The following is a 26364-nucleotide window of genomic DNA, read 5'->3' as shown; positions in this document are numbered from 1 at the left end:
TGCTCGAACAGGTTGATGTTAGGAAGGAGGGTGTGCTAGAAATTTTGAAAAACATGAAGATAAATAAGTCCCCTGGGCCAGACGGGATATACCCAGGGTTACTACGGGAAGCGAGGGAAGAGATTGCTGCCCCTTTGGCAATGATCTTTGCGTCCTTACTGTCCACTGGAGTAGTACCAGATGATTGGAGGGTGGCAAATGTCATTCCCTTGTTCAAGAAAGGGAATAGGGATAATCATGGGAATTACAGACCAGTCAGTCAGTCAGTCTTCTGTGGTGGGCAAATTATTGGAGAGGATCCTGAGAGATTGTTTTTCCAAATAATCATAAATACTCAGTTTGATTAGAAATAGTCAGCATGGCTTTGTGAGGGGCAGGTCATGCCTCACAAGCCTTGTTGAATTCTTTGAGGATGTGGCAAAACACATTGATGAAGGCAGAGCAGTGGATGTAGTGTATATGGATTTTAGCAAGACATTTGATAAGATTCCACATGGTAGGGTCATTCAGAAAGTAAGGAGGCATGGGATTCAGGGATATTTGGCTGTCTGGATACAAAACTGGCTGCCCAATAGAAGACAGAGGGTGGTAGTAGATGGAAAATGTTCAGTCAGGAGCTTGGTGACCAGTGATGTGCCGCAGGGGTCTTTCTGGGACCTCGACTCTTTGTGATCTTTATAAATGATTTGGATGAGGAAGTGGAAGGGTAGGTTACTAAGTTTGCCAATGACACGAAGGTTGGTGGAGTTGTGGACAGCGTGGAGGGCTGTTGTAGGTTGCAACGGGACATTGACAGGATGCAGAGCTGGGCAAAGAAGTGGCAGATGGAATTCAACCCAGAAAAGTGTGAAGTGATTCATTTTGGAAGGTCGAATTTGAATGCAGAATGCAGGGTTAATGACAGGATTCTTGGCAGTGTGGAGGAACAGTGGCATCTTGGGGTCCACATCCATAGATCCATCAAAGTTGCTACCCAAGTTGATAGGGTTGTAAAGAAGGCGTATGATGTGTTGGCTTTCATTGGCAGGGGAATTGAGTTTAAGAGCCGCGAGGTTATGCTGCCGCTCTATAAAACTCTGGTTAGACCACACTTGGGATATTGTGTTCAGTTCTGGTCACTTCATTGCAGGAAAGATGTGGAAGCTTTAGAGAGGGTGCAGAGGAGATTTACCAGGAAGCTGCCTGGACTGGAGGGCAGGTCTTATGAGGAAAGATTGAGGGAGCTAGGGTTTTTTTCATTGGAGTGAAGAAGGATGAGAGGTGACTTGATAGAGGTGTACAAGATGATGAGAGGCATAGATAAAGTGGATAGTCAGAGACTTTTTCCCAGGGCAGAAATGACTGTTACGAGGGAGCATAATTTTTAGGTGATTGGAGGAAGGTATAGGGGAGATGTCAGAGGTAGGTTCTTCACACAGGGAATGGTGGGCGTGTGGAATGCACTGCCGGCAGTGCTAGTGAAGTCAGATACATTAGAGACTTTTAAACGACTCTTGGATAGGCACATGGATGATAGTAAAATGTAGGGTATGCAGGGTAGTTTGGTCTTAGTAGGATAATAGGACGGCACAACATCGTGGGCCGATTGGCCTGTACTGTGCTGTACTGTTCTATGTTTTATGTCCTAATGGATTTCATCCTTGGATATTTAAAACAAATATCTCACTATTTCTTTTATTTTCCAAAACTCATTGGCTTTAGAGAAGGTTCATTTAGATTAGAAATTAGCTATTGTAACTTGTTTATTCAAAAATGGAGGGAGGCATAAAGCAGGAAACTAGAGGCCACTTAGCATGACATCAGTAACAGGGAAATTGTTCGAAACTATTACTAAAAATGTTATAATATGACACTTGAATAATTTAATCAGGCAGAGCTAACATTGTTTTATCAAAGGGAACTCCTGTTTAACAATTTTATTCGAGTTATTTGAAGAAGTAGCTTATGCCATCGATAAAGGGTGACCAGTGGGAATATTGTGCTTGGATTGGCAGAAGGCTGCTGCATAAGGTGCCCCATCAAACACTCCATTGTTGCAGAAAAGACAATTTCACGGTATTGAGGTTAACGTATTGGTCTGCATAAAAGATTGCCTGCCTCACAGGAGGTAGAGTGTAGGAGCAATTAGGTGCTTTTCAGACTGGTCGGATGTCATGAGTACCACAGTTTATTTCCCTCAAGTGCCCATCTACTCTCCTTTTGAAATTATTAATTTTTTCTGCTTCTGCTACCTTTGTAGGCCACAAGTTCCAGGTCGTTGTCACTCAATTGTCTGTTTTTTAAAAAAAAAAGTTCTCCCGCACATTCCCCCTCTGTATCTCTAGTTCCAAGTCATAATCTCTGTTCCCTACACCTTGTACCATCAACTGTTGGAAAAAGGTTTTCCTTATCAACATAACCTAAGCCTGTCATAATCGTGTGCACTCTATCAAAACTTCCTTCGATTCTTTTTTCTTCAAAGCGAACCTTTCCAACCTAAAATTAGAGCTAAAATTCCTGGAACCATTCTGGTAAATTTTCTCTGCGCTCTCCCAAGAATCTTCCTTGCACTGTTTCTAAAATGTAATGTATGGGTGCAGTGCACTAGTTCCGGCAAAGGTTTGTTGAAGTTCAGTGTAATTTCTCTTTTATACTCGTATTCTTCACACACGTCTGGAAGTGGAAATTTTGTTCCAAAGTAATTTGTGGTGAAATGCAATTAGGAATGGTATAGATTGTTGAAAGATTACTGGATAAAATTCCAAGTCTCTTAGTGGGTTATAATGATGAGTGTTTGCAGTTTTTGTGATAATATGAAAAGTGAATTACTTGTATTACCATGCATTGTCTAAACTCGTATGCAGGATAATTGTTTAAATGATGTATGAAGAGTTGCAACTATTCATGGAAAAAAATGTTATTTTCTAATCAGCCTGTTCAGGGATGCTATTATGCGCTGGAGCAGGTGGGACTTGAACTTAGACCCCCTAGGTCGGGCATAGGGATGCAATCACTGCATCAGAAGAAACCCTAAGGTGTTATTACAAATTGCAATTTAATTCATTTGACTTCAGATGAAGAGCATTAAACTGGTAATTCGAATGGGAGGAGAGTTGTGTGACAAAGTGAGTTTACCACTGGGATTTGAGTTTGCAGTTTTGTCAGTCTTCTGCCTGCGAAGAGCCTACATGAAGTCAGTTTAGCAATATCGTGGAATCAGGATGATATGGTACAAGAGGCCACAATTTGACATCATTTCAGTTAGTACTACTGCTATACGTATTCTTATACAATGTCATCTTTGAAAGAGTTGAAAGTATTATAGAATCCACTTCTACCACCGAATCAGACAGTGTTTTCCAAACAGTTACCATTTGTATAATCTTAAGTTTTTTCTTATCGCATCTTTTTTTTAATCCTAACCACTGTTAAACTGTGCCCTCCTGCTCGCACCCCTTCGGCCATTAGAAATAATTTTCCTCAATTATATAAGTCCATCATCATTTAATATGCCTCTACCATATCTCTTCTCAACCTTTCTTGTTCAAGGAACAACTAGTGCTGCTTCAAGTCTTTCTTTATACCTGTAATATAATTTCTGTTTATTTTAATGTTTTGTCTGTTAAATGACCAGTATTTATTCACAAATATTTTTAAGATATAGAAGTGTTTTTTTTTCGACATAGCAAAGTAGTGTGGAACTTGGGCTGACCAAATAACTGAACCAGTATCTCATTGTTTTCTCCAGTGATATGTCACTCTTCTGTCACTGTCCTACTATGTTTTGGAGTGGGGAGTCAAGAAAAGTTGGCGGCAAGCTCAAAGATGCAAAATAAGTCTGTCTCACAGCCATAATTTGCTGTGGGTAGGCTAGATTAGAGCAGAGTGGGTCTTCTACCTCTCAGCAGGAATTCCCACCCTTGAGCTGTTGGCCAGTCTGTTGGCTGCCAACTCCATGGTGAGCGCTACCAGAATTTTGGGCAGGCCCATGAAACATTAGAAACAGGGAAATTGGGTGGGGTCATTGGGCTTCAAGAGGGGATCGAGGGTGGGTTTTATATTCCCTTGCTAGAGAATGAAATGATGTGGAGGGGGGGAACACATCCCTGTTGGATAAAAGACACCCTCCATAGATAGTGTCCTCTTTCCTGCTGTTTTAAGAACATTTTTGGGGGGAAAAGGTGATTGTGCATACCAGCCATATTATTGAGTTTGTCAGGATTGAATTGAGGTCAGTTGAGCTTTTAACAAGTTCAATTACCTATCATTATTTAAAAAGGTGAGCAGGCTGATGGTCTCGGTACCCACCATTCTGTGTTTTGAGAGGTGAGCTCGAGTCAGTGCGAAGGTGGTAGGCTAGAAACTATTCTATTTTACATGATGCAACACTGCAAACTACCTCAGAGGGGCATGTAATATCCAGCTTGTCTCTATAACTTTACCTCCCTTTCTGCAAGTTTCAACTTGTTTCCTCTCTTCTAATTGCATGTTTGCTACCTTCTTGTTTACTGTCCAGTTTTTCTGGAAAGTTTCATGAGATGCTTCATTATACAGGATGATCTTACAGAAATAGACGTTCTTACTGTAATTTTAAAGACTATATTGTAGTGCAATTGTGCGTTAAACATACTAAATTTATTTATTGTTCTTGCAGCAATTCGCCTATCCCAGTTTCGACACGGGTATGTTACATTAAATATCACGATCCTGTGAGTGTTGGTGTGGCCCAGCATCTAACAAACGTGGTTTTTATAGACAGAGGCCTGATAGTTGTACCCTTCAATGAAGGTAGGTATTTAAGGCTTTGTTGCAAATTTTTAAGCTCTCTGGTTATTATTTTAATGTACTTTTTATTTTAACTTAGTGAAAGAGTTTCTAGGGATTCTTGTTGGACAGTGGTCTTTTTTTAACACAGGTTACTCCATTGCCTGGAATGTCCATTACTGCATTGAGCATTGGCCTGTTTTCTATAACTCTGAATATTGCATTGAAAGCACAGATCAAAACTCATGACAGGCAAAACAAAATTTGTTCTTTGCTGTGGAGCAATGGAATTTGAATTGAATATAGAAGGAATCGTAGGTCAGAAATTGTACTGTGCAGAATTAGTAATTAATGTGCTCCATTTTTTAACAAAGATGTTAAACTAGTTATCTCTAAAATTAATTAACGGTTAAACTAAAATAAGCATATGAATTTACACGTGCATTAGTTACTAATTCTGCATTGCAGAACATCTGTCTTTTGTGTGAATCAGTTAACTTGCATATTTATTTTGTCCATTGAAAGTTAACACCCCACAGATTTTAGTGGTGCTCAAGCATTTTGCAGCAGCCTCACCTATTGGGCTATGTTAAATGACACACAGTTTATGCAGTGTAGCACAAGATTTGTTGGAAGACATGTATTCAACAAATCATTGTGTGACCACAACTAAATAACTAAAGCAGTCGATGTGAAGCATAATTATGTACATACTATCCATGTGTTTTGTTTTAAATGAAATGCTTCGATGCAATTTGTTCTGAGTTAATAACATTATACAGGCCATTTAATACTAAAGCAATATTAATTTCAAAAAGATATAAATTAAGATAGCATTCTAGCACTTCCACAAGTGTTAGTAACACCATTTGTTCTTAATTGGCTTATGATCAGTTTTGCCTTAAATCCTTTGTTAACGGTAAGATTTCATAAATGCTGTGATGTATACGAAAACATTGGTGTTGATTTTGCAGTCTGCCAAAAGGATGTTCTCACTACTGAAAAATAAGTTAATAAAAACTTGCCCGCAGAGATTAAGTTGGTTTTTCCAATTTGACTTTTAATCTGATCTAATCATTAAGAGACCATTGGCATCCGTTCACAGTTAAATTCTCAAGCAATCTGATCACCCATTCAGATTGAAGAATCTTGACGGCAAACCAGAAAGTAAAATGCATGGATTAGAATTAACACAGTATGGAGTTGGAGGAACACAGCAGGCCAGGCAGCATCAGAGGAGCTTTCCTGCTCCTCTGATGCTGCCTAACCTGCTGTGTTCCTCCAGCTTCACACTATGTTATCTCTGACTCCAGCATCGGCAGTTTTTACTACCTCTGCATGGATTAGAGTTCACTTTTTAGGAATTTTACAGAAAGTAATATTAAGATTGTGACGTACCCTTGAAATTAGTTGGAACATGAAACATGTTTTTAAATAATATTTTGAGTGAATGACACTCCATTTTCAGGACCAGCGGAATCTTTCCCCTTTTTTTTGAATTTGTAAAAATTCACATTTCATCTTATTCAATATGGGTTGATTTGTTCAATATCTTACGGTGAGATTACCAAAACTTAGAGCTGATGTCAAAATTCTATGTTGATTGCATCTGAGCAGACTGCAACAGCACATCCAATGGGGGTGCAGGGTATGATTTTCATCAGCGTCCAAATTTAAGTGCATTTACGGATGCCAGAGGTTGCTGTCGGTTTCACACAGTACTCATGACAATCACTGACACTTATGGCGTCATTTTAACTACATTTTCTGGGCTAGAATCTTAATTTTGTTGCAGTAAACCAGGTGATTGTTTTGGAACAAATTTATAGATTAGTCTATTAAGTTGATTTACTGCGGAGAATCCATTCTTCTGAGTACATGTTTTTAAGGCACTCAGTTGTCAATGTGCTCTTGAAAGTTCGATGGAACTGGTATTGTGCTCCTAGCAAGGAAGCTATAATTGCATGTGCTGTGGGAGAGGATGGGCCCACACTCCATTGAGCTCTTTATATGGAGCTTAGCACACACAGAGACGGGTATACAAAAGTAGCTATGGAAAAGAGAAATCTATATAATATGAACATATAATTTAATGTTATTTCAGAGTAATGTTATTGAACATATTGGAATATTTCCATACTGACACTTCAAATTATTTGTAATGCTAATCGGTTTTACTCACTATTGAGCTACTCACTACTCGCCTTAGCTAGTTTACTCAGAATTCTTAATGTCCTGTGGAAATCAATAATGTGTTCCAACTGCCTTGTTTGATACTGCAAAACCTAAGTGTAAATGGATCCATCACAAAGTTTTCCAGTGGAAAGACGACACCAGAATTTACAATGTTTGACCATGTTCTCACAGCCTTTATTTTAACTTGACATTCACAGCGATGACGAACAATTCTAAGCTGTAGCTTTGAAAATGTATTCTATGGAGTTACTTTATAACATACACAGTAACTTTGGGTAGCTAATAATGTAGTGCTGTTCTACTGCTTTTATGACCTGAACTGAAAAAGAAGTCATGGCAGATAAAGGTTCACCTTAAAATGCTTATTCAGAATTGGAGTTAAACGAAATTTATTAAGTTCTCATTATTTGCTGTATAGAACTTGTTAAGGGTGGTTCTTGTTATATTTCATTTATAATTTCTGTGCTTTGACCTGTGCAAACAAATTTTATATGGTCTGTGACTTTATGTGCCATTTCAATAATAACAGAATTTATAATGTTGTAGGAATGAACAAGTTTTTACTCCATTGATAGACATGTACAGATCTCTTATGTGCAGCATTAAGTCATCTGAAACATTTTTTAATTCATTTAAATTGCTGTCAACTGTTACTTCCAATTTTAAAAGCTGGTTCAGTATTAGTGGGATTGTTAAGTACAAGTGGCTGCGTTATCTCATATATTAGCCAAAACAGTGGCTGGTTCTTTTCCTGCAGGTATATCATGTTTTCAAGTAATTGAAATATGTCCTAATTAATTTAAGATTTTTCTTTATTAACCATATTTAATGGTTGATGGAATCCCAGTACCAATATTAATTTGGTTTTGTATGTTTTCTCTGTGATGTGTGTGCATTAGTAGATGACTAGACTGGCGAAGGCAGACCTGTGCACTTGCCTACTGTAGGCATTGTTTGCCATGCCACTAATGCTGACACCAAGCAAAACCTTCACGGGGGGAATAATGACTGGAGGCTGCCCGTCGACATCTTCCAAGATGGATACCCTGTCTTTATTTTTTTATTTGTCCCTTGTATACATCTTCTCTTTAAGCTTTTTAACCTTTCTGTTTTTGTACTGTGTTGTTTGTAAATGTTCTCTAACTAAAATACTGTTTAATAAATCAGTTCTTGATGTGTATGTTTATATGTATGCGTGTGTGTGTGTGTGTGTGTGTGTGTGTGTGTGTATGTATTGGGGAGTGGAGTTCTATTTAGATATGTAGTTTATAATATCTTTTTGTTTTAAAATGCCAAGATAAATTTTTGCCATTGTTTCTTAAGATATTTTGAATTATACCGCTATTATAATGTTTAAAACAGTGTGTTTATTCCAGCAAGTATTTGAAAGCTTTTTGTATGGCTTTGAAATTTTAAATTTATATATGATGCCGTTCTCTTTTGCTTTCATCACAATTTTGTGACTGCTGTAGTGAAATCTCCTTTTTTTTTCTATTTTAGTAAATGGTAACTATAAGTTTGTACTCTTATGTGTTAACAAAAAAACATGTTTAGGAACAATGTAGATAATATAGATAATGATTGGTGGCTATAACAAAATTCTATCAGTTTTATACCACACATCACTTTCACATCTGGCAATGTATACGTTCATGATCAGAAGCAGTGTGCGTTAATATGTAGTCTTTTAACTAAATCATGTACAGTGATTAATACAATGTGAACCTGAATTTCCCCCTGTATTCTATGCAGTCATGCCATACTGACTATATTTAGTATGTTATATGTTCTCCCCATCCTGCCATTATTAAAATAAGTGAATTGTGTGGTAGAAAACAGAGCATGCATTTGAAAGCAGTGAAGTGCAGTGTACTGCATGATCTTCACCATTTCCCCCATCAGATTTGTAATTTGTTTACCAGTAGTTTATGATAGTAGTTAAGTATTCAAGGACACAGAAATTCTTATTTAAAAGCTAGTGGTATGGTGGTATTGTTTTTATAAGGTAATATTTGATGCAGTTCTTAAACATGGCAGTGTTTGGAAGCATTTGTTCTATTTGCCTGAAGCGGTACATTTCTATTCCTTTCAATCCAAGTTTTGCTTTTTTTTTCCCCAAACCTGTGTTGTGATTTGTATCAGTGTACAAATTGCTTGGATGCCAATAGCTGTTTGGTTCCTTATTCAAAAACTAATTAGTTTTTGTGTGTGCTCTGACAACAAATGTCACCTGGTTAATAAAAACAGAAATTGCTGGAAATATTTAAGAAGAGAGGCAGTGCCTGTGAAGAGAGAAGCTGAGTTAACATTTCAGACTGATGAAGTTAGTTTAGCATTGTCAGTTATCTTTTGAACTATAAGAAAAGACTACAGCAAGTCTGCATTTCGTTCTCATCCAGTATTCGTACATGTATGGTTTTTAATACAGATCAATGTCTTTAAGAAGTATGAACCCTACCTAACTTTTTATCCCCACTATTTAAAGGATGAAGCAGCAAGTTGTTAGCTGTTACCCTTATTCTGGCCTTCTGTGGCCAGTTCAAACTGGAAATTAATAAACCTGTGGCCTTTCATCTCTACATGACTGACAAATCATAATCATGTTTATTCACTAAGCTCTCTTTCATTGATTATTTTTGGACAGTATTTGAGTTGGGTTCACCTAACTTAAAAACATTTCTGATGTTTTAAAATTTAGAGGTACTTATAATTTCAATGGTGACCACAAAGTATCTTTTGGGAAATAGTCCTTTTAAGGAGCTCAGTATATTTGGAACATACCACCTGAAAGTGTATTAGAGCTGGGAACCATCACAATATTTAAGAAGCATTTAGATTAACACCTGAAATGCCATAGTATACAAGGCTGCAGGCCAGATGCTGAAAAATGGACTAAAGTAGGCACTGGATGACCAATGCAGGAGCAATGAGCTGAGGGTTCTCTTTCCATGCTATAAAACTCACATTATTCAATGTCTCTACAATGGCTGGAGACTGATTATTTGTAACAATTTTAAGTTAAGTTGTGCTTCTTGTTCAGCTGCATCCATTCATGGTATAGGTGTTCTCACAAACCCAGCACCTAAAAGTGGCATTGAAATTTTGTTTGCTTTTTTTTTAACACAATAACATGAGAAATACGAACTGACCCTGTAGAGACTTTATATGCTATCCACTCCACTCAATGAAAGGATCCTGTGGTAAACCTGAACAAATTAATGTTGAACTGTCAGAAATTCTTCCCAGGCCCCCAAAGCAAGAGAATTGTTACAGATGACTGCAGTATCTGACTAAACCGAAATCTTAACCCATTCTCAAAATTTTGTTATCACTGCAGTCAAATCACCCTGAATGTAAAAAGTCCATGACAGAGTCATGGTATACTTTTTTTTGTCATGTATGTTCAGGACTGTCAAGCAGAAAAATCACTGAGCTGTCACATTGTGAGCAGCAAAATCTCAGCCTTTGATATTAGCCCCTCTTTAATAAGCTGTGGCTTAAACTAAAAAATGCTTGAAATGCAACCCTAATACTATCTGATTCCATTGTCATTTTTTAAGATGACAGTTTCTTTGACATCCTAATATCCTGTATGAATGTGCTGAACATATACTTAAATTGGATTTTGGTGCAGTTGGGAGCTTGATTTAAAGTTGACTTTGCAGTGTGGGTTTCCCAGGAGTCAAGGAACATGGCAGTAAAAGGAAGTAGACAGTACTGAATTCACAAGATCATTGCCTTTCTCAGCACTGTTGCATGTTGGGAAGCAGAATGCTTTCTCTACCTGTGCAAGGAAGCCTTCAGCTCTTGATCGTGAACTGATCTTCACCATCACTCCTTTCCTCCTGATTGCTATGTTCTGTTCTTGGATGTACCAGCTGTACCCACTGCAGCTGGCTTTTCTTCCTGACTACTGATTAGGTTGTCTATTTGACTAGCTTGTAGTTAGGACACTGACCATAATGAGATCCTGTAGTTGAGTTCGGCAGGGCATCCATTGTTCATGAACTTTCCAGCTTTTTTGACCTCCCTCCGTAAATATCGGCATTTTGAAAAGTCACTCATTATTGGATCTAGTGAAGCATCGGAATTAATAGCAGAATTAAAATAAGGGTCGACCAACTAATAACTTTTTAAAAAGTGTACTAACAGAGGATGCAGAAATTTAATTAAAAATAGCATACAAATAACCTCTTTGATAGTCTCTTTGCTTTTCAAAACAAGAAATTTCGATCATATTGGCACTGTTTGCAGCACACACAAAAGTTGTGAACTGATTTGTTAACAACACATTTACTACTTAGTGACACATAGCGGCACGCCAAATACTGCTAATGTATGGCTTGCCGTACATTGAACTACTTAGTTGAAATCTGCATGATCCTTTTGCTCTGTCATTTAATGCATTCCATCTGCTCTTTCTCCTTTTCTCTTTTTCTCTATTTTGGCTGATTACCTATTGCTTTCTAATAATTAGTAATGGTGTTTTTCCGCTTCTGTGTACTTGTCAGTTTTCTTTCTCATTCTCTTACTCACTCAGCACTCTGTTTTACTTGTTCTTTCTCTTTCTCTCTGTTTCTCTCTCTCTCTCATTTCTGACTTTTTGCTTACTTATTTGCATTTGTCTCTTATTTTACAGTTACTCACAATTAAGTCTCAGTAACTTGCGTAGCACGTAGTTGAACAGAAAACTGATCTGGCATTTGATCTGGCAGAAGCTTGTAGAACTAAAAAGATAGGCTTGTAGCAGTAGTCCCAGTATCTCACGTTACTTCAGTCCACCCCTTTCTTGCTCTTTGGAGGATGCAAGACCATTGGTTTTGTTGTAGCCTTCTGTTGAATAAAATTATTTAGTTTAGCAATGGTTTTAATTATCATTGGATGCAAAACTCTTGAATTAGTTCATGTCTTTTATGCCTCAAAATTGTCAAAAATATTAAGGTAATGCCAATTTCCATGTAGTCTTTCTGATCTTGATTAACTGGCTTCTACCTATAGACAGTAATTGCAGGACCACAAGCGATTGTTAATCTACAGAAGCTCAATTCAGTATTTGCCTAATTTATGCTGCTTTTCCAAGAGAATAATTTAACAGTAACCTTAAAGGAACAGAGCTGTAAGCAACTAGACATGATGACTACACTCCAAACAGTGCTACAGAAGATCAACTAATTCCAGTTTTATAGTTACCTGGGCTAGGAAGGATAGTTAAGTAACTCACTAAAACAGTTGCATTTCAGCCACAGAAAGGCTGCATGCATTTTGAGCTCCCTGCGGTCCCCAACCATCTCCTACCCCAGTTTTATAGCGCAGTAACTGGTGATCAGTTGACTGTATAATCATTTGTGCTGGTGCACATATAATTGTTACACAGGCAAGGTAATGTGAGATTTTAGAGCTGTAATTTATCATGGTATTCAGGGCAAATTGAATTACATGACACATTATAATCTCAAGTGAACAATTATGGTGTCTTGCTGCAACTGTTAAACTGGTTTTTAATTTAAAAAAAAAGAAAATCAGTTCTTCGATTTTGGCTATGTCATTTTATTGGGGACTAAAAAAAGAATTTTAAAAAATGTTCTTCTTTTCTGTATCTGATGTTCTGTGTGCTAGTAGTGATGCAGCCAACATGAACGGTTGTCGTGTGTAACACAACTTTCGAACACTGAGAGTGATCGCCTGGGGAAAGCGTCCATGCTTGATATCGTATGGTACATGACCAATAAGTTTCAAGTACAGGTGACCATAGCTCAAAGTGTTAAATTATTGTCTACATTTTTAATTATTAAAACAACTTTTCCTGTAATATATGGTTGCTTACAGTTTTGACAGTTTTGCACTTTATTTTAATTTTATTACAGAGTAGGTTAAAAAGACATCTTTGTTTGTATGTTTTTGGAAGGATCTAGAAGTGAGCTCTCAGATTAGTCAATCTGTGCTTTTGAGATGGGAAGAAACTTTTTTTTTTTTTTTTGAAAATTTTATTCCATTATCCTAAGTAATTGTTTTGTTTCTTCCACAGGTAAAATCCCAGAAGAAGCCAAAGCCGTGTCCCTTTTAGCTCCTGCTGGTACTACAGGATTGATACCTGGTGCAGGCTTGCTCCCAGTCCCTACTTCAAACCCCCTTGCTTCTGTAAGTGATGCTTTAATGTACCTGTAAATCATTCTTTTGTTTTTATATCAAAATCAGTGAAGTTGTAAATATTATTGATAAGTATAATATTTGAAGTTAGTGTAGAAGCTATGTGACCTGATAGTTTTCTTTGTAAAATTCGGTGTTAAACCTCTTAAAGGAGTAAGGGCCGTCTGCGGGGGAAACTAGCTTGTGAGCAAGGACATTGACATATTAGTATGAATAGAGGGCTGGTTAACTAAGAGGAAGCAGAGAGATATAAATGTCTCATTGTCATATTGGTGTGAGGGAGAGACGATGGCCTAGTGGTATTATTGCTGGATTGTTCATCCAGAGACCCAGATAATGTTCTGGGAACCTGGTTCGAATCCTGCCATGGCAGATGGTGGAATTTGAATTCAGTAAGTATCTGGAAGTAACAATCTAATGATGATTGTGAATCCATTGTTGATTGTCGGAAAAACCCATCTGGTTCACTAATGTCCTTTAGGGAAGGATACTGCCATCCTTACTTAGTCTGGCCTGCATGTGATTCCAGACCCACAGCAATGTGTTTAACTCTTAACTGCCCTCTGGGAAATTAGGGATGGGCAATAACTGCTGCCTGGTCAGCGATGCCCTCATCCCGTGAATGAGTAAAGGAATAAATGTAACAAGTGGGCTGCTACAGGGATCAGTCCTGGATGACTTGGGTGATGAAGCCAAATGTATGCTAGCTAAATTTGCTTATGACCAAAGATAAGTTGAAAAGTGACTTATGAATAGTGCATAGAGAGAGTGCGAAAGAGAAGTATAGGCCGTGAGTGATATCATGAAAGATGTGTAAAATATATCATCATCTTTGGAAGTTGAATTAATTTAAAAGAGGCATATGAATGTGGGTTATAGAATCATAGAATCCCTACAGTGTGGAAACAGGCCCTTCTGCCCAACAAGTCCACACCGACCCTGAGAACACCCCACCCAGACCCATCCCCCTGTAACCCACCTAACCTACACATCCCTGAACATTACGGACAATTTAGCATGGCCAATCCACCTCATCTGCACATCTTTGGACTGTGGGAGGAAACTGGAGCATCCGGAGGACACCCAAGCAGACACGGAGAGAATGTGCAAACTCCATGTAGACAGTCACCCGAGGCTGGAATTGAACCTGGGTCCGTGGCGCTGTGAGGCAGCAGTGCTAACCACTGAGCCACCGTGCCGCCCCAACTCATTAGTGCTGTGAAGGATTTTTTAAATGGTCTGAAAACCATCTAGGAACAGTGACCTAAATGACTAATCGAAGCAGTCATAGGGCATCCCTAGAGTATTAATGGAGAAGGTTACGTAACTAAAATAAAAGCAAAGTGCTGGAAAAACTCAGCAGGTCTGGCAACATCTGTGGAGAGTAAAACAGAGTTAACATTTTGACTCCAGCGAGTCTTGTACTCAACACGTTGACTCTCTCTCTCTCTCTTTTCCCCCCGCCCCCCCCACCTCCACAGATGCTGCCAGACCTGCTGAGTTTCTAAATCACTTTGTTTTTATTTCAGATGTCTAGCATCTGCAGTATTTTGCTTTTATTTCAAATGTTTATACATTTGGGTTTTTGACGCAGTATAAACACGTCAAGCTATGAGTTCTGTTTTCGGTTCAGTTCAGTAAATAACAGACTTAAAGCTGAAAGAAATTAAGAATTGAGTTCAGAAGCAGGTTTCAGTTTATCTCTTTGTAAGTTTTGTTTCAGTTTAGTTCAGAGGAAATCAGTCACCACAGCTTCCAAGTCAGGAGAACTTACGATCTTCAAATTGTTAGAATGTGAAAGGCTTATGCCACTGGACTATGAGAGGAGTCAAAAAATTGCCTCTACAGTTCAAGAAAGAGAAACCAGAAGAAGTAAATACAGTTGAAACATAGAGTTGTGATATGTGTATAAATTATCTGAACTTAAGTCTCAGTACTGTACAGTATTGAGACTTGAGTTGAAATTGTGTTGTAATGTTTGAGTTCATAATATTTGATATTTCTTATAGCAATATGTCTATATAGCTGTAATATCTCTGTGTATTAAGGGGATGCAATGGCCTAATGGTATTATCGCTAGACTATTAATCCAGAAACTCATCTAGTGTTCTGGCGACCTGGGTTCAAATTCTGCCATGGTAGACGGTGGAATTTGAATTCATAAAGAATCTGAAATTATGGGTCTGATGATTAGGAGAGAGATATCCTTGCTCAAAGGTGTGGGTTGAATGAAGGCCTTCAAATAGGTTTAGAGATTTAGAAAATTCGATGAGCCAATAATGTAGTGAAGGGAAATAGGGAAGAGTTCTGCACTCATTTAATACAGCTGTATATATCCCAATGATCACCATTGTTGATTGATGGAAAAACCTATCTGGTTCACTAATGTCCTTTAGGAAATCTGTCATCCTTATCTGGTCAGGCCTCCACGTCACTCCAGACCCACAACAGTGGTTGACTCTGAACTGCCCAATGGGCAATAAATGCTGGCCTAGCCAGAGACACCCACATCGTGTGAGGTTAACAAAAAAAGCTATCCTTTTTTTCCTGTTATGAAATAGACTGTTGATTCTTTTTTTTAAATCTGAAGCCTTACCTGAATATGCTTCAGTGACCAATTACTTTATTAATAAACAAAAGAAAGCAGTGAAACGTGGTCTGTCCAGCACGTTTCATTCTGGTATCTCACATGTCCAGTAGAACCATCAACTATGATCGTAACAGTGGGCACTATTTGGTAGATGAAGAATAATGTGAGGAAATGTGAACTTGTCTTCTTTGGTAGGAAGTGTAGAAAAATAATATATTGTTTAAATAAAGATTGCAGAACTCTGAGGTAAACTCTGATGTACAGAGGGATCTAAGTGTCTTGATACATCAATCATAAAAGGTTAGTATGCAAATACAGCATGTTTAAGAAGGCAAATGGACTGTTGTTGCATATTGCAAGAGGAGTAGCAGATAAAAGTTGGCCTACTTTGCCACTGTTGTATAAGGCATTGGTGAGATCACATTTAAAATAGCTTTGGTGTCCTTATTTAATAAAGGACATAATTTCATTGGAAGCAGTGCAGAAGAAGTCACTCGATTACTGGGATGATAGGTCTTATGAAAAAGATTGGACCTGTATTTATTTAAATTTAGAAGTGTGAAAGCTAATCTCACTGAATTGCATAAGATCCTTAGGGGATTTGACAGTGGGTGCTGAAAGGATATTTTGCCTTGTAAAAGGAACTAAATCTAGGGGACACTATATAAACAAGAGGCCTCCCATTTTAAGAATGAGATGGCAAACTTTTTTTCTTTGATTGTTAAGAGTCTGTGGAATTCTCTTTCCCAGAGAGCATTGGAGGCTGGCTCATTGAATTTTTTTTTAAGGCCTGAGCTAACAAGGAACTCTCAAGCTATACAGGATGGCCAAGAAAGTAAGTAATCTTATGGAGTAATGGAACAGGCTCAAAGGACCAAATGGTCTACTCCTACTTTTAACTCGTATTGCTAGTATACCAATAGTAGGCTGAGTTGGAATGGGAAATGCAGCCTGGTGGAGTGATAGATACATTTTTGTGCTGAACAAATAAAAATTTGAACCGCTGTATTAAATGAGTGCAGAACTCTTCCTTATTTCCCTTCACTACATTATTGGCTCATTGAATTTTCTAAATCTCAAAACCTATTTGAAGGCATTCATTCAACCCACACCTTTGAGCAAGGTTTTATCCCTCTCCTAATCATCTCTTTTACAGTTTGGCGTTCCTTTCTGCTTGTAAGTTCATATATGTAATCAGAATGTTGGATGGGTACAACACGTTTGGAAAGGTACTGGTAATGTTTTAAACAAAGCGATTACGTTCAATGAAAAATTTTGCTAATTCCCAAGTTAAAATTTTCTTGACAGATAACTACAGTTGATGCAGTTGCGAGTTCAGTGGGAGCTGTTGTTGGTTCTGTCCCTTTGACTACACTGGGAGCACTACAAGCTGGACTTGATCCTACTCTAACAGCATTAGGAATAAACTCTCAACCCCCAGCAATGGGAAATGTGGACCCTTCCAAGATTGAAGAAATCAGAAGAACCATTTATGTTGGAAACTTGAATTCACAGGTAATTTAGTTTGTTGACTTAATTTTATAAATGGATGTTGTATTCTCATCTTGCTCTCAAGATATTCTGCTACTGGAGAGTTTAAATTGACTGTTGTGATTATTTAAACATATATGTTGAAATCAAGTACATCAAAGCTTGATTTAACCTGGAGATTTCTGTGGTAATGACAGTAAGACCTTCAGCATTCCCTGTTATTACTGCATTGAAACTTGCAGGGACTTCAAGTACTGTGGAGCTTCAGAATTTATTGTTAATATATCTGCACTTCTCCAGAGGTTGAGGTCTCTTCACTTTGCCATCAGTGGAAAAGCTTTCAACTGTTGAGAACTTCCACCCTGCAGTGCATCTCACTGTAAAAAAAGAATGAAAACTGAGCATGTTGTTGAATGTGGTGTAACTGGATTTTTAATAGTGTACTAACTTCAAAATTACTGCTAAACGTATTAGCTAGCTCTGTCTGAAAAGTTAATTTTGTAAATGCAGAACATAAAATTTCTTCATTATATTTTTTAAAAGCCACAGTTAAGATGAAAATGTTTCTTTATTTTAGTTTCAATATTAATTACAGCTGCTACAATAACAATTGTTCTTTGTTCATGTTTTGCCACCTGAGATTTGAAATAAAAGTTAAAGGCGTGCAGTTCTTTTTAACTTTGCAGTTTGCTGTCTATAAGAATATTCAATCTGGAATGAGAAATTTATGTTTTCCAACTTTGACATCTCAGAAATCCACCATTTTAAATATCTATTCCAACATTTCTACCAGGGTTTAAACGATCAAAACTTTGGTCATTTACAGTTGGAAAGTTGTGATTGGAGGAACAGCCAGCATAGGAGAGACAGCAGCACCTCCAATTTCAAATTCTCTCCCATATGTTGGCTGCCCCAGCTTCTCCAATCACAGGTTCCCTCTTCCCTTTAACTCCAGAGTTAAAGCTAACAGCTAAAGCCAGAATAGTTAAAACTAGGGTAGAGAGTGCATGTGGTTTTAGGAATTGGAGCAACCTGGACACTAATCTTGAGAGGAGGAGAGAAAGGGCAGATGTGACCAATGCTTCATTATTATTTTTGACAGTGAGAAAAGAGTGAAGGTACAGTAACTAGTCTATAAGTAGCATTTGGATCAGAAGACTGAGAAGATGACACTTTGGAAAGCAACAGTCATTCCTCCCCTCAGGATTAGAAACCTGAAGTAAATTTGCTGTGAGCATTGTTTGTCAGTGGTGGAGATTCTAAATTTTAATCTGCAGCTAATTGCCATTCATGGCCTCTACCTCCATTTCTCTTCTCCCACCCTGCCAAAATGCGATCGGAATTCTACACAACATTGACATTGCTTCTCATTTGAAAATTCTAGAAATGAACTCTAGTAATTTCATTTTTAATGTACCTAATAAACTTACTTCTAGTTAATTGTGAATCCTTATGAAGATCTCTCCATTCCATTTAGATACTTGTGTTCCAAAGGAAGATTATTCTTCCACAAAGTGCTGCTGTGTTGCAGTTACTTAGATTAGCCCATTATGTATCCATTCTGCAAGTTTGCTAGTGTCTTTCAGTATCTTGGCATTATTCTCATCTATATTAAGTAGATGAGCTCCTCTTCCATTCAGATTTGGTGTTAACTGCATATTTTGAAATTGTAAATGGCTATTTCTGAGTCCAGGCTGTTGTTTTCTTTGTTTGTGAGATATGAGCATTGTGAGCTAGACCATCATTTATTTCCCATCTTTTACTGTCAGAATCACAGAATTGTTGTAGCGCTCAAGGAGAATGTTCAGTCCATTGTATCTGCACCGGCTGTCAGCATTTTGCTTTAGTGCCTACTTCCTGCCTTTTCCCTTTAACTCTGTACAATGTTTCTGTTAAGAATCTTCTAATAGACTCCTGAATCCCTCACTGCACCACTTCCATGCAGTGCATCCTACACCGTTACTATTCACTATGTGAAAACGATTTTGCATTTGCCGTTTTAAAAACACTTTAAAACTACCCTCTGGTTCTCAATACTTTCCGAGAAAGGTGGTTGTGAGTCACATTTTTGAATTGCTGATGTTTGTGGAAGTCTGGTAAACCCACAGTGCTGTTGGGAGTGGTTCTAGGATTTTCATGCAGTAACAATAAAGAAGTGGTGATATAGCTCCAAGTCTGGATGGTGTTTAGGGTTGAGGGAAGCTTGCAGGTCATGGTACTCCCATGCATCTGCTTTTGGAGGTTTTTGGTTTGAAAGGTGCTATTGAAGGAGGCTTAGTGCCCAGAACCTTATAAAGGGGGCAAGAGAACCCCACTTCCCATCTCATGCCTGCTTAACCTTTTCTAACCCTACAACTTTCTCCTGCTTTCGTTTCCTTGACACTGACATCTCGTAGACTGCCACTATTTGTTCTTATTTTCTTTCTATAGATCCATTTGCCATTATCTCTCATTTTAAGATCTTTAGTAAAATCCCAGCTCAGAGTTTTGAAATCTCTGTAAAGTCTGCAGCACTATTGTATCAATTTTTTGTACTTTAGAATGGTTGAATTGTGCTCCATAATGGGTTTGCAGTCTGACTGCCAAATAAACTGTTATGCATGCAACGTTGTGAATGTTAATAGATGCGTTATTCTCTCTAATGGTGACAATAATTATGTTACTTCATTTTTCTTTAAAGACGACAACAGCAGACCAGTTACTAGAATTTTTCAGCCAGGTTGGTGAGGTCAAGTTTGTACGTATGGCAGGAGATGAGACACAGCCAACCCGATTTGCCTTTGTTGAATTTGCTGAGCAATCTTCTGTACTACGAGCTTTGGCCTTCAATGGAGCCATGTTTGGGGACAGACCTTTAAAGTAAGTTTTTACTTGTTTAAATTATTGATTTTAAAATAGTAGCCAGCTGCAAATCTAAAATACGTCTAGAAATAGAACATCAAGTGCTCTAGTGGTTGTCTGTGAATTTGCCGTTTAGTCTTTATATAGATGCTCGTCCTCTTTCCTATTTGATTTACATCCTTTGTTACATTTTTCTATGTTAAACTAAAATAGCTCACAGAAATATTAGTCGAATCACTTGAGTTGAGAGTTGCAAACACAAAGTGAAAAGATTTCTAATCCTGATAGTCAGAAAACAAAATACCAGCAGCTCATTCCATTTTAAATTCAAAATCGAAAATATATCTCCTCGGTAATTACAATAAAAATCTAATACATTAAAGCCTAGAAGGTGACGTTTACAATGGCAAATAGTGTTTTTGCAGTTACTTCTACTATGACCTGGGTTTGTTAACTGCTGAGTGATATTTCATTAAGTGTCTGATATAGACCTATGTATTATTCGTGTATTGTTTTCCATTTATGCTTTATATAAGAGAAAAATATTCTGGGTTGTCTCATAATTTCCAAAAACTAAACAAGGAAAATTCAGCTTACGTGGGGACAAAAAATGAGTAATTTGACATCACTGTGGTGGAAATTCAGGCAGGAGTATAATGGCCAGCAATCTACTGCTGTCATTTCTGTGCCTATGCCAAAGTGGAATTTTACTCCTATGTTGTATGTGAAAATGTCTGTGAGCTGTTTGAATTTTTCATTAACCTTCTTGTTGTCTTTCTGATGCCTTTAGGAAAAGCAGGAGAATCTTTACTGTTCTTAACTTGATTTTGAGTTTCTTCCAGTTAATGTAAACTTCATAGTTTGTATATACTTATTAAAGATATGAAATTACAGCGAATGACTAACTAATTCGAGACTACTGTTATTGCAGTAATAAATGGGCCCAGCATTATGCCACAGGTCACAATGAGATTAAAAAATCTGTTTTGGTGATGTTGGTTGTTTGATGAAAGTTAGCCAGGACACAGCAAAATCCCCTGTTCTTTCTAACATATGTGTTGAACAGGAAGACTGACTGTTAATTTAGCGTTTCAGCTTAAAGACCAAATGACCAACAACACAGCACTGTCTTGCTGCTGCATTGGAATGTCATCATGTCATTGGACATGAATGCTCAAATTCCAAGTCAGGTACGAGTATCAAGCTCATACTGCAGGAAAAACCTAGTGTTCTCAGCAGCAGCCTTGTTCAGGATAAGAGGGATACGCCACAGGAATATTCAGAATTGCGTACCTGTTGAGCAAAGCTTCCCACCTAACAATGAAATCAGCCTATATCACTGACAGATGACCTTGAAAGTTCTAATGTTCCTATTGTTCAACGTTACAAAGCTATCAAGTCCTACATCCCATTAAAACTTTAAAACGTAGTACAGAATATCCTGTAAGGAAGTAGACTCTGAAACTGAAAATTTGCAAAAGTGCTTGTTAGGTCCATTATATTGAAATCTAATTTACTAATCAGCCTGTTTGGAAATGTTATTACAAACCTCTGGAGCAAGTGGGACTTGAACCTGTGTTTCTTGGTCCAGGGATAGGGTTGTACCACTGTGCCCCAAGAAGGCCCATATTGTATTTGTATTTTTTTAATAAAAAATATATATATTTCTAATTTTTTATTTAAACTATTTTTCCAATCAACCTGTTCAGAGATTTTATTAAACACCTCTGGAACAGGTGAGGCTTGAATCTGGGTCTCCCAGTCCAGGAGTAAGAACACTACCACTCTGCTTCAAGAGGCCCCACTGTAGTTGTTTTTTTTGTCACTGGGGTATGCTGTGAGTTTTTTTTTAAATTAACCTATTTTTCTAATCAACCTGTTCAGAGATGTTATTACACATCTCTGGAGCACATGGGACTTGAACTCGGGTCTCAGTCCAGGGGAAGGGACACTACCACTTTGCCACAAGAGGACACCCACTATGCTTGAATTTTTTTTTCTATTCAACCTGTTCAGAGATGTTATTACACACATCTAAAGCAAGTGGGACTTGAACCCAAGCCTCCTGGTCCAGGTGTGGGGATAATGTGTCATAAGAGCCCATCTATTCTCTGTCATTTTATTGATTTTTTTTTTTTTTGGCCCAATTTTTCTAATCAACCTGTTCAGACATGTTATTACACATCTCTGGAGCAGATAGAACTTGAACCTGGGTCTCTTAACCCAGAAGTAGGGACACTACCACTGCACCAGGAGAGTTTTGCCATATTTGTATTTGGTGAGTCGTGTTATTTAAAGCACCTAGTTGCCTTGAATCCAGAAACAGGGGGGATACGATTATAATTGCACAGCTGACCACTAATCTGAGAGCATTTGGCGGTTATAAAAGGTTAGTTTTGGGTCTTAGTTTTGGACAAGCAAGTGGTTGGGCCTTTTATGGAAATATTTAAGTGCTCAGCTTTTGAACACAGCATTGTATGTGGTGTGATATTGAGTACAATCTTCCTGGAAGGGATGAATTAAGAAACAGTGCAATTAAATGAAGTTTAATGATATTATGTGTGCCGTAGCCTTCCAAAAATACCTGCTAATTGCCTCCACAATTACTTTATTGTGGCAGGTTGCCATCTCTGCTCTGAAGCCTCATCAACAAAAATGCAAGAAGGTATAAACATGTCAGAAAATCATTTCCTGGCACTGCAAAACAGTGTGGGAAAATTACCCTTGAGTACATACGAAGATTCCAGGCGTGTTTTCACTTTGCCCATCTAAATTACATCATTGTAGAATCTGCTCAGTATGGAAACAGGCTATTTAGCCCAACAAGTCCACACAGACTTTCTGAAGACCATCCCACCCAGACCCATCCCCTACCCCTACCCCTACCCCTACCCCTACCCCTGTATTTCCCATAGCTAACACACCTAACCTACACATCCCTGAACACTATGGACAATTTAGCATGGCTAATCCACCTAACTTATACACCTTTTGACTGTGGGAAGAAACTAGAGCACCCAGCAGAAACCCACACAGACACAGGGAGACTGTCACCCGAGGCTGGAATCGAACCTTGGTCCCTGGCACTGTGAGGCAGCAGTGTTAACCACTGAGCCACCGTGCTGCCCCAAAGATTAGTCAAGTTCTATGTGAAGTCAGAACAATCTATAAAGTTTATTAATGTTTTCCACTTTGAATCAACAGGTGAATATTTAGACCGGTAATTATCAAATATACCTCTTCATGAAAAACTCTGCATGTTTTAAAGCTTCTGTTTCTTTTTTTGGTGTTTAGAATCAATCATTCAAATAATGCAATTGTGAAGCCTCCTGAGATGACACCACAGGCTGCTGCCAAAGAACTTGAAGAAGTGATGAAAAGAGTGAGAGAAGCCCAGTCCTTTATATCAGCAGTTATTGAACCAGGTATAACAAATGAGTGTGTGAAAAAGTAAATCTCAGATTTTCATGACAAGAATTGACATCCCCCCCTCCCCCGTAAAAATATCTGGTTAATTATTCACTGTTCAGTATCGCAGTTAGTGCACAGTACCAAAATTAGACTTACCTTGAAGGTATAGAGCATTATATTGAATTATTATGTTTGTGTATTACATATAGGAATGGTGGGAAATCATGAAACAACAACCAATAAAATATCATTGTAGGTTGTTTTCTCACAATTGCTGGCAGTTATGAATAAATATAAATCACAGTATGTTTCCATTGTTTTTGTATTGAGTAAACCAGTGATCTCTGACTGGTAATATTTATGGAACTGGCAGTTCCAAGAGTTGATATGGGACAACATTCAGTTCTGCCCAGCACTAAAGGAAGGGTTTGATGCAAGATTTTTGACGGTTTTCAGGAAAGTTTGGAGATCACTGAAGAGGAATTCAAAGGTTGTTCGGACAGGCTGTGAGGATGTGAAAAAGCTGGTAGATGCCATATTAGGAGTAAAGCAAACTTTGTATTGACCAGGCACAAGGGACCAGGAGCGCGCCGGTTGATCAAATATTCTGGTTGATCAAAAGGCTCATATAGTCAATGTAAAACCAAACACTAAGTAATAGAAACATAATGCAGGGGTATATACATTGCTATTATACTTTATTTACTGCATATATCACTTAAATAATAATGCAACTTTGCCTTAAGTAAAACTTATCGGCAGAGAACCCTCTCACTCCTACCCTCAACTGCCTACTTGGAGCTCATGATGATCCAGTAAACTTCTGGTATTTCAGGCATGTAATTTTTGCTGGCTCATCGAGAGTGCACGTTCATAAGGTGCCAGTTAAAACAAAGTTTGCTGTATTTCTTTTGGCTGTAAATGCAGGGAAAGCAACTGAACTTATGTGGATTTTGTAGTAGAAGAGTCAGTGAGAATTTAAGAGCAGTTGGATGACGCAGTGTTGTTGAACTCAGGAAGAAATTCTAGGAATTAGTAGGCAGGTAAATGTTGGAATAAGGGCTCATGGAATTTACAGGGTTTGAAAATTGCTTTGGGGGTGGGGCTGCATGGCTGTGAAAGTTAGGGCAGTTTTTAAGCTCATTGTGATGGTAGCTGTTTGTATGAGTACGAGAGGTGTAGTTTTCGCTCCCAGGCAAAAGTACAGCAAAGAAAGGAGCATGATAGACCGGATAACCATAATAACAGAATGAGTTAATTTGGTTTAATAAGTGACAGAGCAGTTCTTGAGAGGGAGTTTCAAGGCCAGATCAGCAAATCAGACTTGTGAATCTTTGTGAAGTTTAATGAAATTTGATGGCCCACTGAGACATTAACGTCTAGGGGATTTGCTGAAAAATCCTTGGGATTTGTCTTAATTGCATTTGCTATTTGATGTGCACTGTGGCAGTTCAGTTGCAGTCCATTACCAATGTTTACCATGTTATTTCAGTGTTAGAAAGAAGTTGTACATTTACTGTACATTTTATTACAGTTCTAATGAGTGGACTGTTCGTAGTCACGCTGTGTTTGTGTCCTGCTTGTTTTGCACAAAGTAGAGAGGACTTCTCTCCCTTTCACACCTTAATTTACTCCCATTTTACATCGTTTTTTCTCTCTACTATTAACAGCCCCTTTATCTTTTGCGATCTCTTGCTAATAATGTTACTCTGACAAAGTAGAAAAAAAAATCTAATTTTCTAGTAACTGTGTTTGCTAACTCTGGATGCATTGTGTGTCACTTTACATCACACGTGAGCAGATTTTGGTGAAGGCAGGGGAGAGATTGAGACCAGACATTTGTTTTTTGGGAGGGCGGAGAGGTGATTGAGGATCCAAATAGAGAGTTGGCGGATTGGTTGGGGGTTGAGGATGTTGAGGAAGTGGAATCGAGAACCAGGGTTTGGTGTGATAGGAGAGAGTGGAAAGGAAGGGAGGGTTGTGGGGAGAGCCAGGAGAGCATGAAAGGAAGGCAAGTGACAGGGCACTCTCCTCTTCCCTTCTGTGGGATCGTGTTTCAATAACGATCAAAATTGGCAAGTGGCAAAAATAGCCTCTTTATTGAGCATCCGCAGTAACATCATCGAGGCGGCGATGGAATCCCAAGTACAGTTTTAGAATATCCTCTTTAACGTATGTAAGAACTGTGTATAAACTTTTAGCACTATGGTGTTGTGTAGTTGTATCTATTGTACACAAAAGTTTGCGTGACATTTGTCCTGGGGAAGCGGGAGATGGTTTAAGCACTTGCTAAATGCTGGCTGTTACTCCTGACGGGATTAGAATGTCTGTCCAGTCTGAGCTTGCATAATTAAGAGGTGTTAGTCCTTTTTGTCTTTAAAGTTAGCAATGTTAGTAAAATCACTAGACCTATATGATCTAAATAAGAAAGAAATTATAGGTGTACTATATAAAAGTATAAAGGATATTAAGCTGATTTCCCACAGCTGGGACATTTGATTTCATTTACTATTGCCAGTGTTGGTAGTTCTTACACATTCATTCATGCATTTTAACAGAAGCGCTGTTTTGATAGCAAGTTTCTTAAAGGGGGTAGCAACCCTATTTAATATGTATCTTAAAAAGTAAATACTACTCAAGGAAATGGTTTGATATTCTGAAACCTATTCAGGTCCCGAGAGGTGGTTGCTGAGGGTTAATTAATATTATAATCTTTCCATAGTTTTAGTGGGTTATGGAGACACGATGGCAGGGATGGCATTGTTCTGAGTAGGTTACGGTATTAACACTTATTCGGGGTAGCCTTTGATACAGAAACAGGTCTAAACACTGCTTGCAATATGGGGCCGATAAGAACTGAACGGTGTAAAGAAACAGTAATCGTTTAAAAGGGATGTTTAGTTAGTTTATCTTGTAAGTGTAAAAATGTACTACAAAAACGCAGT

General features: G+C 38.1%; 1 protein-coding gene across 1 annotated transcript in view; it reads left to right on the top strand.

The window, feature by feature from the left end:
- srek1 (splicing regulatory glutamine/lysine-rich protein 1) overlaps nt 1–26364 on the top strand; it is a 68378-nt gene that overhangs the window by 9914 nt on the left and 32100 nt on the right. The window contains exons 2-6 of the mRNA XM_048595236.1: nt 4634–4767; nt 12965–13077; nt 16985–17191; nt 19848–20026; nt 23303–23433. Of these exons, the coding sequence (XP_048451193.1) occupies nt 4634–4767; nt 12965–13077; nt 16985–17191; nt 19848–20026; nt 23303–23433 (764 nt within the window). The remainder of the gene's footprint in view (nt 1–4633; nt 4768–12964; nt 13078–16984; nt 17192–19847; nt 20027–23302; nt 23434–26364) is intronic.

The sequence above is a fragment of the Rhincodon typus genome, chromosome 3 (genome assembly GCF_021869965.1).
Source record: "Rhincodon typus isolate 14 chromosome 3, sRhiTyp1.1, whole genome shotgun sequence".
NCBI classification, from domain to species: Eukaryota; Metazoa; Chordata; class Chondrichthyes; order Orectolobiformes; family Rhincodontidae; genus Rhincodon; species Rhincodon typus.
The sequence above is the reverse complement of the archived record's forward strand: the minus strand, read 5'-3'. Positions and strand labels throughout refer to the sequence as shown.